We start from the raw sequence: 12,167 nt of genomic DNA, 5'->3' as shown, positions 1-12,167 counted from the left end.
ATCAATATTTCACTCTTGGTTACAGGTTACACTAAACACTTCACACTTATTCCGACCCCCTCCCGCACACACACACCTCCCAGACTCTCCCTCCCAAAACAGCAAAAACTGAATGATAAACGCCTGGACATGTGAGATTTTACAGTGATGTTCTAGTGGAGTATCTCACAAGCAAACACACCCTGAAATATTCACAGGGACAACGTAGCCCTTGTCCCTCAACCTACACAGTGAAAAGCAGATGATATGCATATGGCAAGACAGCTTGCAATGAGATCCTTCCTGGATCTGGACCCCCCCTCCCCCCCCCAACACCTAGCCATAAACAGTTGAGGATGATGTGAGACGGGAGACAGCAGCCTGCAGTCTCTCTATGTCCGTTGGGGCCCCTGTGAGACGTAACCAGGTACATTCCCATGAGCAAGCACTGGCCTTCCTGTCAGCATGCATCGACAGGGAGCCTTCACACAGCTCCCCCGGGTAATCCACCTAACATTGTTACACATGCTTGTATTCCAGCCACACTCGCCACCGGATGACAGCCACATATATCACACCGTGGGGGTGGGGGGGCACACAGGAGCTCCCAGCGATGGAAGGGGAGGATAAATGATCAGATAAAAAGACGTCTCTCTCTGCGGTTAATTATCTCGGAGACTGGAGAGAGTTTCTCTATCAATACATCAACAAGTGCAATGGGAGTTTCCAACTGCACTTTGGGTGCACAAATTAGCATTACTCAAATGTGTGTTAGTATTTTAAATAAATGTGTTAGCTTTTATACTGTTGGTTATTAGTACTTAGCATATATTTATCAGATACCTCTGTGTCTGAAAGCATTCATAGTATACATGTTAAGTACGTATCTATGTATTTTAGTGCAGACTATATATGTGCTGAAGTTGAAGGAATATTGTGCTGAATATTGTGTTACCATTTAATCAAACAAGAATGAGGTGGAGTGAAAGCAAGACCACCCTTGTGAGATTTCTTACAGTGCAAGTCACTATAGGACCACTGCAGAGAATCCCCAGTCCCTCCAAAATATCACTCACCTGCTATTGCTCATCAGGCCTCTCTCCCCTCGCTGAAACGTCACTGTAGAGATGGAGAGAGGACAACGTCTCAGCCCAAAACCCGCGGGTTGCCTTGCAAAGAGGTGATCTCCAGAAGCATCCATATAAAAGACTGGCAGAATGACCACTGCAGTAGTTTATTACGTGTACACACAACATTCTTCAAATATTGTGTTTCTCGACCAGGAGTCTCGGTTTCATTTGCAGGAAATTCTTTGAAAATATTCAGACTAATTATAATTCAGCAGCATGTTTTGCATCTGAAATAGGACACTGTATTATAAACACATCAGTTACACCCCAGTGAACTGTGTCTGTAGCCAAGACGCAGGTAAAACTGCACCAGTCATACATGTGGTAAGTAATATTATAGTGTTTTGGAGGTCACCCCACAAAGCAGTGCACAAGAAAAGAAGGTGGGAAGGGTCAAGAAGCTGAGGGCAATCTGCCACACTTCCTTCACTAATGAAGATTAAATAGGAGCAGGTGAACATTCTTCTAGCTGGGCTCTTGGTTTGGTTCCCTTACATGCTGAGGCCTGACCAACATGAAACAGAGGAAAGTCTGAAGGAAAAGGAGGACAGACGGAGGTAAAGCACAGCGCGAAGCGGGAGGTGAAGGACAGCGATCAAAGCGATGAGGGAACAGCGCGAATTTATGGTGGAGATGCCTGGTGTGGTCCACAACACATGAAACATATGAGCAAGAAGTCAGATGCAGGTGACTGTCATCTAGAGTCAAAAGGTAGGGGACGCTTTAGTGAAGCGCTAAAGGAAATGGGCTTGTGACCAAAATGTTTCCACTTCAAATCCCAAGAGGGACCCTGTGACAATATATGTGAATGATGTTTCAGACTTAAAGCTGTCTGATATAAGTATAAAAGCCTCAGCAAAATAACTAAATAACTTCAAGAAGACCCAATGTACGCTTCTCAGTAAACATCCCATGTAACAGTGGCACTCCATGAATGTCTTTATAGACCATCCTCTTCAGTAAAATTCACAGAGACCTACATCCAAGAGATTTTATTATAGACAAGACGTCAGTTCCTTTTCAGGCAGTTGTAAAGGATAACAACAAAAGCATGATAGAGAAGATGGTTTTAAAGGTCTGGTGATTATTATTATCCATGTTCTTCCACACTTTCAAAACACTGTCTAGTTGGACATGACATCTGCATAACCTCTCCTGCCTTATCCTGACCAGCCTTCCTGTAAGAGGGATATCTCTGAAAAAAGGCTAAACCCTATAATACAAGTATTTTACAAAAGATCTGAGGTTGCCACGCTTCACACCAGGACCTCAGTTAGCAGGCACATTTTTTTCCATGGGCCTTATCTGGACGAAGCAGTGGTGAACAAACTAGTTACGGGTACGCCCAAAGTCAAAGCAGTAGCCAGAGGACTGACTCAGCTTGCTAGTTAAATTATTTCATCAATGGCACTGGCTTAAAACATAGCAAATGATAAAAATGGAATTCATCAGACAAAGCACCGAGATTTTTTTTACACAGAAGATGCCGTCTTTGCAGAAGACTCTTTAAAGGCCAGTCTGCATACTAGAAGGAGCATTAAAAATCTAACATTTCAGTATGTTTTGTATCTACATTTGTAATTTTAAGTTAGAAAGGGTCTTCAAAGATCATTATTCTCCAGAAGAAATTGTCTCCATCAGCATGCTTACAGTACTTTCAGAAAATGGAAAGTGTCTACATGTTTTCAACATAACATGGTTCAAAGAAGGCAACGAGCGAAGCAATACAACACTAGAATGGCTCAACTCGATAAAGGAAATGTTTTCAAAGCTGGGTGGCTGTACTTGATTACGATCAATTCAGAAAGTTAGATAGAACTTCAGGACATTCATAATCAGCCACAGGAAGCTGTGATTCATGGTATCCTGCTTCTGTGAGAATCTCATAAAATAAAAATCTTATGAGTGATCTAGTAATTTGGTATCTATGGTGACGAGAGGGACAAATGAGTAGTACCTGCACGGGTGAAGGTGAAGGACTGAACTGCAAAACAAGAGAACAGAGAAACTGGGTGTTACAAGCCTGCAGAAGTCGGTGCTCTCTCTTTGGAGCCTGTACAAGCCGAGGGGCACGGCTTACAGCGGGGCGTGGTCGCTTGCAAGCCCCGCCCAATGCAAAAGGCTGTCGCCTGGAAAACAGGCAACTCCAAGGCCAAAGAGATATGCAGACATACTCAATGCAGACATAAATGACAACACACACACACACACACACACACACACACGCAAAAACGAACATGGACACTTGACGGCACCGCAAACGTGAAAGGAGGCAGTCGAGACTTCAAAATCAGATCAGTGTTTTCCTGGCTCGAAAACCGTAGTTCTAGAAACACGGAAGAAAGCCTCGGTGTTGCCAGAAGGTGGAGGAACCAAAGTGTCCCCAGAGAGCATGTAGTCCTGAGATTGTGTTGGAGAGATTAAATCCTGTGTGATGTCCAACAGACTGTAAACAGACAGTCAGACAGCAAAAATCCAGACAAAAATGACTTCTACAAGAAATTACCTGCCATTACACAGAAAAGGACAGAAGATGGGGAATAAATTAGATACATTCCAATAAAATGAGTAAGTAATTGTGTTCTTGTCCCTCCCCATTGGGAATATGGTAATAATAATGCATACCACTATGAGATTCCTCCAATATACACTCCCACCCCAGGGAAATGCCAAATGGCTTTTCTTAAAGGCTGACAATAAATTAGCCAGTGATGTGTGAACAATAGGGCCCCCAGTCCTCCAATAACAGGCATAGACTTGCAAATTCTCCTTTAAACACAAAATTGCAATTTCCCCTGATGCGGAGGGGGCGGGGGCTTCAGTTCTAGTTTAAAATCGATGCTCAGCAGCGTATATCAGACCAAGGTGTTCATTTAAGCAGATAAAATCTTTATCCAGAGCACCCGAATGTATTTTAGCAGGTGTGTTACTTTTCAGATACTTTAAGCCCAGATGAAGAATCTCACCTATCGACCTCATCTGTACAGCTTAGCATGGTGAGACAGGTACGTGCACATAAAGTGTGTCTATCTCACCGGCGTAATTACTCAGGCCCTTCCTCTTCTTCCTCCTCCAGTACAGCCAGGTGCTGAAGCCCATGAGGACGATCCAGCAGGCTCCACCAATCCCGGCAATAAAAGCCGGCTGCTTCACCACATCCGAGATGCTGTTCTTCTCCTCCCCGCCAGTTATCACGTCTTTCAAGTCCTTGCCTGGGGAATTGGGACAGCGGCACGCACCTCTGTGAATACGTGTGTGTGCGTGTGTGTGTGTGTGTGTGTGTGTGTGTGTGTGTGTGCGCACTGCTCAGAACTCAGCTTTGATTTTCATTAATGTTATTCCGTAGATATGTATTAGGATGTCCGTGTAACCAGAGGCTAAGAAGATTGTCCACTTTACCAACTGTGTGAGTGAACAGTTAAGATTTTTTTAAACATTTACTAACTGTTCCTTGCATTAAGACACGAGGTTGTGTTTTATGCGAACCGATCTGTTCGGCAGTGAGACTCGCTACTGTTAAAGAAGGAACACCAGCAGAAAAATAACACTACACGCTAACCGGCTGTACAACAGAATATAAAAAATGTGAAAATCACAGTTGTCAGTGCAGCAATTCATTTCATATCAGGTTTTCTCCTGCAAGCAAAATTATGCAAATAACCTAAAATAGCGAAAAACTAAACTCTAATCTTGTTCTTTCAGCGCTGGAAGGAAACACTTATGCGTGCGCGAGAATGAATACGGACGTCCAGCAATCTGCGCACGAAGTGGCCAGAGAGACGCTGGTTTCACAGCACAGCAGCTGTCGTGGTGTGAAATTGGACCCGTGGCCAGTGATGTGAAGAGAGGGCCCAATCTCTTCATTAAACCATTCCTTCCCTTTACGGAAATTTCATTTCCTTTTCCTGCTCCATTAACGGAAACGTGACAATTGGACTCCAGGGGTCTCTGGACCTGTCAGGCAGGCATTTTCCAGAGGGGCTGGGTGTCTCCTGCCCATTACCTCAACATTCACTGTTACACCCATAAACTCACAATTGACTAATGAATGATTAATTTTACTCTCTTTTCTCATTACACAACTAATAAATCAGAGGCAATGACATTTTTCAAATATAGCTTTCTAATTTTTCTGCAAAACCAACACTTGCATTATATCAGTTCATTATTAAGGTGCACTCAGTAGTACGGGGAGTTAACCTTGTAACTACTGGGAAGAATTTCTTCCGCTCCCCTTCTGTGGGCATTAGCCCCGCCCCCTCCGCCCCCTCCGTTCCCACCGGCCTCTGCGCTCACCTATCAGGATGGGCCGTGGCTCACTCCTCACACCTACACCCGCACTGGTGCTGGCAGCCACTTCCACACGGTACTGCACTCCAGCCTGCAGCCCCCCTACCACAACGGAGCGTATCGCCGCGTCCACCGTCTTGTTCACGTGGAAGCGTGTCTCATTCGCCAGGCACCAGATCTGGGAAGGGGGAGGGTGTCCAGAGGGGTTGAGATGAGTCACGTAGCATTTCGTTCACGGGAACATATCAGACCCGGTGACTTCAGGCCGGTGGTTTCACACTTAGTTAGTGGAGATCTCAATGTACGTTGGTTCTTATTCTAGTCTGTTCTGCTGCCTTCATTGCTCCAGTTAGCTGCTCGTCGGTTGCGATAGGTTTGCCACGTGGCAGCACAGCGCAACTGCTACACATCAGCAATCTAGAGAGAGCATTCGGCACAAATGACAGCAATCTTCAGGTGAACTTTATCATTTTAAAACATGTCAGAAACAGCGAAATGATTACCAGGCATTTGCTGAGTAAAGAAAATCCGCAAACTCAGTGGGAACTCACTGCCCATAGGGAACTGAGTTTGAGACCCTGTAGGCAGTGTTGAATGAGCTTTGGGGGGGGGGGGGGTCACCTTGTACTCCTGGATGATGCCATTCTGGTGGTCCAGGGGTGGGGGGTCCCAGGAGACACTGATGGATGTGCTATTGTGGCTCCCTAGAGAGAGAACGGTGACCTGCTGCGGAGGGGCACTGGGAGCTGTGGGCAGCACAAACGGGGACAATCAGCTGAGCAGGGTCAACACTAGACACTGCTCCTTCTACGTCCAGCCGACAAAACCACTCGACATCTTTTTATTCCTTAGCAGGTGCTGCTGAAAAAGGGGGCCTGTGCAGCTCCCATGTTGAAGATTCATCTTGTTACACAGCTGGGGACATTACTGAGGCCAGGAACCCTGCTCAGGTGTACAACACCTGAATCCATTATGTTCTCAAGGGTAACTGGGGTCCGCTGTGTAATTTACAGAAATGAACGCATAAAAAGGTATTAGCCCTCAATCACTGAAAAGTTGCAAATTACTGGGTAGTAAAACGTGTAATTGTAGCTGATGGTTAAGTATGTATTTTTTACCCTCATGTACACCCCTTCTTCGCATAATGGAGTTCCTTTGTTCCACGAAATCACCCGATCGGGTGAAATCTCATTGTGAGGGGATCAAGTCATCATTATTTCTTATGGGACAAAAAAGGTTATCAAAATAAAACGTATTTCTTGGTTACCGAAATACAAGGTACTTTTATGTATGACAATGATACCAGCAACACATTTAGTATCTTACGATCTATTATATTTTCATTCAAAATAAATAAGCACAAATCATATAATGATAATCGATAACATTCACAACTGATAACCTCTTGTGCTAAGAGAGAGTTGCAAGGCTCCAGAGCCAATATGTGAAGCTCAGGGCACCAGGAAGGGTACATGCTGGATGAGGCAGCAGCCTATTGCAGGGTATAATGTTATATAATTTGGCTTTCTTTGCCTTTTCAGCCGTTCTCAATGCCTTTGACACATTCATATCAACCTTTTCAGAAGAAATTTTGATAATTCAGCTCACATTTATTGTATAAAAGTCACAAGACCACTGCCCTTGTCTTTAATTCTGCAAAGTACTCAGATAATATTCCATTTGAGGTGTTGTGTGCCACTGCTAACAAATATTTCACATTAGATTTAATTTAATCATTAAATAAGGCATACCCTTATTGATGCTAACAGTTACTGCTTCCTGGGTAATATGGAGAATAATACACCATTTAGCCAGAAAATAGCCAGGTTGACACTGAAGGGAAAAAGGTTTGAGACACTAAGTGCCTATCTTTATCCCAAAACATCTGTTACAATGGCCATGGTATTTTACAGAATAAAATACCCATTATGGAAGTAAAATGGCTGTGCAATGACAGTGTAACAGGCAAGAATACCACTGTACAGAATAATAAGCCCACTAGATCAAACAAAGGCTATACCTGAAATAATTTCATTTCTGTTGCAGCAGTTTTTTGTTGTACAGGACCCAGTTATAAGAGGGATGAGTGTATTTAAAAGGTATGTATGTACAATAAACAATCATGGGAACACATGAAAATTGCAGAACACAAATCCATTTATGCAACTTAATTATGTTTACTGCCAGAGACCATATGAGAAGTACCTCTTACTTTCTGTTACACTGACAGTCTCGACAAATTACAGCTACTCATAAATGTAAGATAATATCACAACTGTTATAGCAGATTACACGTTGTTATTATGTAGTCATTGAGCTGATGCTTTTCTCCAAAGTGACTGTGAAGTGTTAAGCTGCTTACAATTTTTACCTGTTCACATAGCAGGGTAATTTTTACTGGAAAAATTCAAGCTGATCACCTTGCTCCAAGGTATTACAGAAGGGGATTAGACATTTTTTTACACGAATATTTGTTTATTTATTTATTTAGCTAACATTTCTCTCCGAAGCATCTTGCAATTTTAAACAACATACAATGATTTACCCATTTATACAGCAAGGACATTTTTACTAGAGCAATTGAGGGTTAGTACCTTTCTCTAGGGTACTACAGCAAGAGATTGGATTTGAACCTGGATCTTTCAAGTGCAAGACAGAAGACCTGACCACTCTGTTAACATGTCACACCTCTAACAGCATAGTGTCTGCACGCTTTATGGGGTGCAGGGTGTAGACAGTGATCTTGTGAACTTAATTTCTTCATATCACAAAGACCAGTGAGTCAAACTATCAAAGTCTGTGTCCAGGTTGTACCTTGTCTCACATCATATGCTTGCGGGGTATTCTCTGGACCACTGTAACCCTCCACTGGAGAAGCAGTTATAGATAATTAATGAATCAATTAATGAAAATCTAACATTAAAAGACAAGGCAGAAATAATTTTTGTAACAAGGAATTCAAAAATAAGTTTATGTTAACATTATCATGGTAAAAGACCATTTATTCTGGTAAATTCATTAATTATAGGTGACAGATTTTTAAATAAGAAATAATGGCAATTCGACCAGTTCACGTCAGCATTTTCCAAACTGGGTGGTTTCAAAGAATGAATTTACTCCAGTGTATGAAGAATACAGTAAATATTGGATGTTGGATGCACAGCCGAGCAGCTTCAGCCGTAGATTAAGACCACCGAGGTGTACCACAGAACGCCATAGGAGGTCTTTTATACCAGTGGCCATCAATTTGTATAATTCCTCCCCCTTCTGTAGGGAGTAAAGTGATAACATCGAGACATCGAGTATAATTGTATAATTATTATGTGCAATATCATTACTTCTTTCAACATTACTAGCAATATAACCATTTAATATCATGCTCCGGTTCCCCGCGACCCCGTATGGGACAAGCGGTTCAGAAAATGTGTGTGTGTGTGTTTTTAAATTTTAATATAATAATGTAATATAAGGTGTAATATCATGTGCTGTGTCACTTTCTACCTTCCACTTTGCTTTCTTACTTTGTGTACTTTTTTTTTTTTTTTTACTTTTACATTTAATTGTTGTGGTTAATCTGTTTGAGCAATCTCTGGCACAAGAATTTCCTTCGGGATGAATAAATTTTTATCTTATCTTATATATACATAGACACCCCTCAACTTAAGCAAATAGACTGCTCTTCAGTCTCTTACGTAAGTCCAAATGTACATATGTTGGATTCCTCCACCTTCCCCACCATTCAACATAACGTTAATAATTATTCCATCTCAGTTATTGCACCTTGACGTTTCTTCATTATTATTGTTGTTTTCATGCTGGCTGATCCTTTCATGTGCTCCTTTACACCGTATGAATCGATGTACATCACAAAAGCAGTTGTATAAAAGTATCCAAATATCGATGATTCCTTCCTAGTATTTTTTAAACTATATATATGTGTGTATATGAACATTTACGTTACATTATAGGAGTAGTTACGTGAAGGTTTATCTCTTGTTTAACGGACATGATGATCTCAAAGTAATAGTGCACGAACAGTTACACGTTACATGAACTTAGTAGATCACAGTCGTAGTGAGTCTGGAAGAGTTGAGTTTTAAGACACTTTTTAAATGTGGACAGAGATTCAGCAGCAAGTGAACCCTTAAAGTGCACATTTACCACCAGGCTTTGTGAATAATGAAAAGGGTAAGAAATATGTGAGGAAAGCACTACACTAACGTGAGGAGATGCGCTCATGACTCAAAACACGAGAACTGGGAAGATGCGGCTTCCTGCCTTGTGTCACGGAGTTTCCCCGGGGCGGGTGCGCCGAACCCAAGTGCGGAGCACAGGACGCTGGTTCAAGGGGCGATCCAGAAGACACGGTCGAGGGGACGGGCAAGAGTAACCGATTTGCGCGCGCAGACCGAAGGGAGAATCCGAGAAACGTAATTCAAAAGACAGGCAAGGTGTCGAGGCAAACCAGGAAGCCGATCATGAGGAGCAGGACGAGGAGCAGGACAAGGAGCAAGTACTAGGAGCAAGTACTAGGAGCGCGAGTGAGTAAGGAGGCCGAACAAGGTTCCGCAGCTTCCTAAGGTCCAGGCTGCCCTTTTATGTGCCCGGAGCCTGATCGGCCGCCGGTGCTGCTTGTTGCCGAGTTCGTGGGCGTGACACCTTGTCTGGCTAAGCCGACATGTGCTTAACATATGTCAGATGTTTTGTGTAGGCGCTATCTGTTAATAATGCGTATGCCGGGAAAGGTTTACATAAATCCGGATTTACGTAAGTCGAATGTACGTAAGTAGAGGGGTGTCTGTACTTGAAAACGAGCCACAGACCTATTAATCTCAGTAAAACTAATATCAGTGTGGTCACAGTATTTGGATTACCCTGATATTTAAGCCAGTCTAGTAACACTGCTGGAAATTTTGACAGGTGATGCTACAAAGAGAAATGAAAAGCTCACTTTACCTTCCTCCGCAGTGCGCCCTGTCTTGGACTCGCTGTCGACGCCTTGAAAGTCATTGAAGTAGGGGCGGGCCTTGACCTCGTAAACCACACCCTTCCTGAGGCTAGAGAGCACAGTTCTGCGCTCTGAGGGAGGAGTCACATCCTGACCTCTCCATGCCCCTGGGGCAGGTAGCCCTGATGTCTGGCGATACATCACTCTATAGCCCTGGATGAAGCGAGTAGGATTGTCCACCTGGTAGGAAGGTTTGAAGACATTAGAGGCAAAGAGACCGATAGTGAGAAGAGGTGCAATAAGGATCCGGTCTGTGAAAAATAAAGCAGTCACACAGGCAAAGAGAAGTGGAAGAAAAGATGGCATAAGAGGGAGGAAAGACAAAAGGAAAGAAATGGCAAAACACAAGGTAACCAGACACACAGTCTTATTGAAAACAGGAAATCAGTGTTCTTGCTCGGCAGTATCAGACCTATGCCAGGAACACACGGGCGTGACAACCTCAGAGATGCTTATCATTCCGATGGCTCATCTGACCAAAGGGCCGGCACGCTCCATTTAATTAATGCCAATCAGGAGAGCGGCATGACATCACCAAAACCATTCCCTCACAATCTCCCCAATAAAAAAGCTCTTAGAAGGATAACCATAAAAGTTAATAGCGTTCATCATCGGAAGCACGTATATTTATGCATTCTAATATCAAAGTCAGAGCAGATTCCAGGGCAGCAGAAAGGTTCCATGTGACCACAAGTCGTTAAAGCCCTGGAAGGCAAAACACACGACGCTATCAGGCAGGGGGCGCTAAGGAGCAGCCCTGCTGAATGGGGGGCGGTGGGCTCTAACGCATGTTGCCCGAGGGGGAATAACTCACACTAATGGCCAGCAAACGGCAGAGGGAAACAAACGGGACTTTTAAGAGGTATATAAAATGACACATTTCTGTTGGCGGGGTAAATCAGCAGATCGCTTTACTGTGTTTGTGTTTATATGCTGCTAATTGTATGATTCGGGAATATAAAAAGCTCCGCCTTCTCGCTTACCGATTGCTCTGGCGCTTCTGCTGTTAATAAAGGAAATGCATGAAATCCCACGGTATTTTTGCTCCTCTGCTATACATTGTGATGTGCACTTCAAGAATTCTCTCTTGCCAAAACGGTCATGCAAATCCCTGCTCTGAAAGTGTTTCAACCAAGTAACACGTATATATTAATTTGTACACGTCGGCAATGACAGACTTCCATCGTTCGCAAGTCCTAGTAAATTAAAGTAGTCCGGGTCTCGGGTGCAGCCTTTCCTCAATATAGAGAGCCCGGTTCGCCTGAGATTTTAAACATTCGGCTATGACTTTACTACTGATGTGCCTGTCTTTCGCCCTGTAATCTTTCGATAATGTGTTCAACCTAACATAACCTCAGTGCAGCCGGCGTACATAACACCTCTGAAGTAACGAATCCGATTCCTTCGAGCACGGAATCGCGTCTTTTTTCATTCCTGTAACCGAAGAGTGCGAGAGTACGGAGCAAAGGCAAATCTGAGCATTTCTCACCATCCACGTGACCTGGATGGCCGTAGGGCTGAGGACCTGGGGGTCATGCAGGTGAACTACGACCTCACCCAGCTCCTTCTGCACTTCACGATGGTCTATGCCTTGCGCCGGGGGGCTGAGGTCTGACGAAAGAGGAGAGAGGAAGAGGGCAGTCGGTAGAGCAACCTCAGTATGCATCTTCTCAGCTACGGCACAGGATTTGTGTCCAATTAAAAACAAGCGTGAAATGCCATCTGCTACTGCTGCCCGTTTGCTTTAAATGACATTTAAA

General features: G+C 43.6%; 1 protein-coding gene across 2 annotated transcripts in view; it reads right to left on the bottom strand.

Annotated features, from left to right (window-relative positions):
* Window positions 1–12,167, bottom strand: part of LOC108921198 (roundabout homolog 2-like) — a 33,546-nt gene that overhangs the window by 9,419 nt on the left and 11,960 nt on the right. For both annotated transcript variants that reach the window (XM_029251420.1, XM_029251421.1), the window contains 6 exons: window positions 11,897–12,018; window positions 10,356–10,587; window positions 6,021–6,145; window positions 5,406–5,577; window positions 4,145–4,321; window positions 1,056–1,098 (listed from right to left, as the gene is read on the bottom strand). In XM_029251420.1, the coding sequence (XP_029107253.1) occupies window positions 1,056–1,098; window positions 4,145–4,321; window positions 5,406–5,577; window positions 6,021–6,145; window positions 10,356–10,587; window positions 11,897–12,018 (871 nt within the window). The remainder of the gene's footprint in view (window positions 1–1,055; window positions 1,099–4,144; window positions 4,322–5,405; window positions 5,578–6,020; window positions 6,146–10,355; window positions 10,588–11,896; window positions 12,019–12,167) is intronic.

Source organism: Scleropages formosus, chromosome 4 (genome assembly GCF_900964775.1).
Source record: "Scleropages formosus chromosome 4, fSclFor1.1, whole genome shotgun sequence".
NCBI lineage: Eukaryota > Metazoa > Chordata > Actinopteri > Osteoglossiformes > Osteoglossidae > Scleropages > Scleropages formosus.
This window is presented reverse-complemented; position numbering and strand designations above follow the sequence as displayed.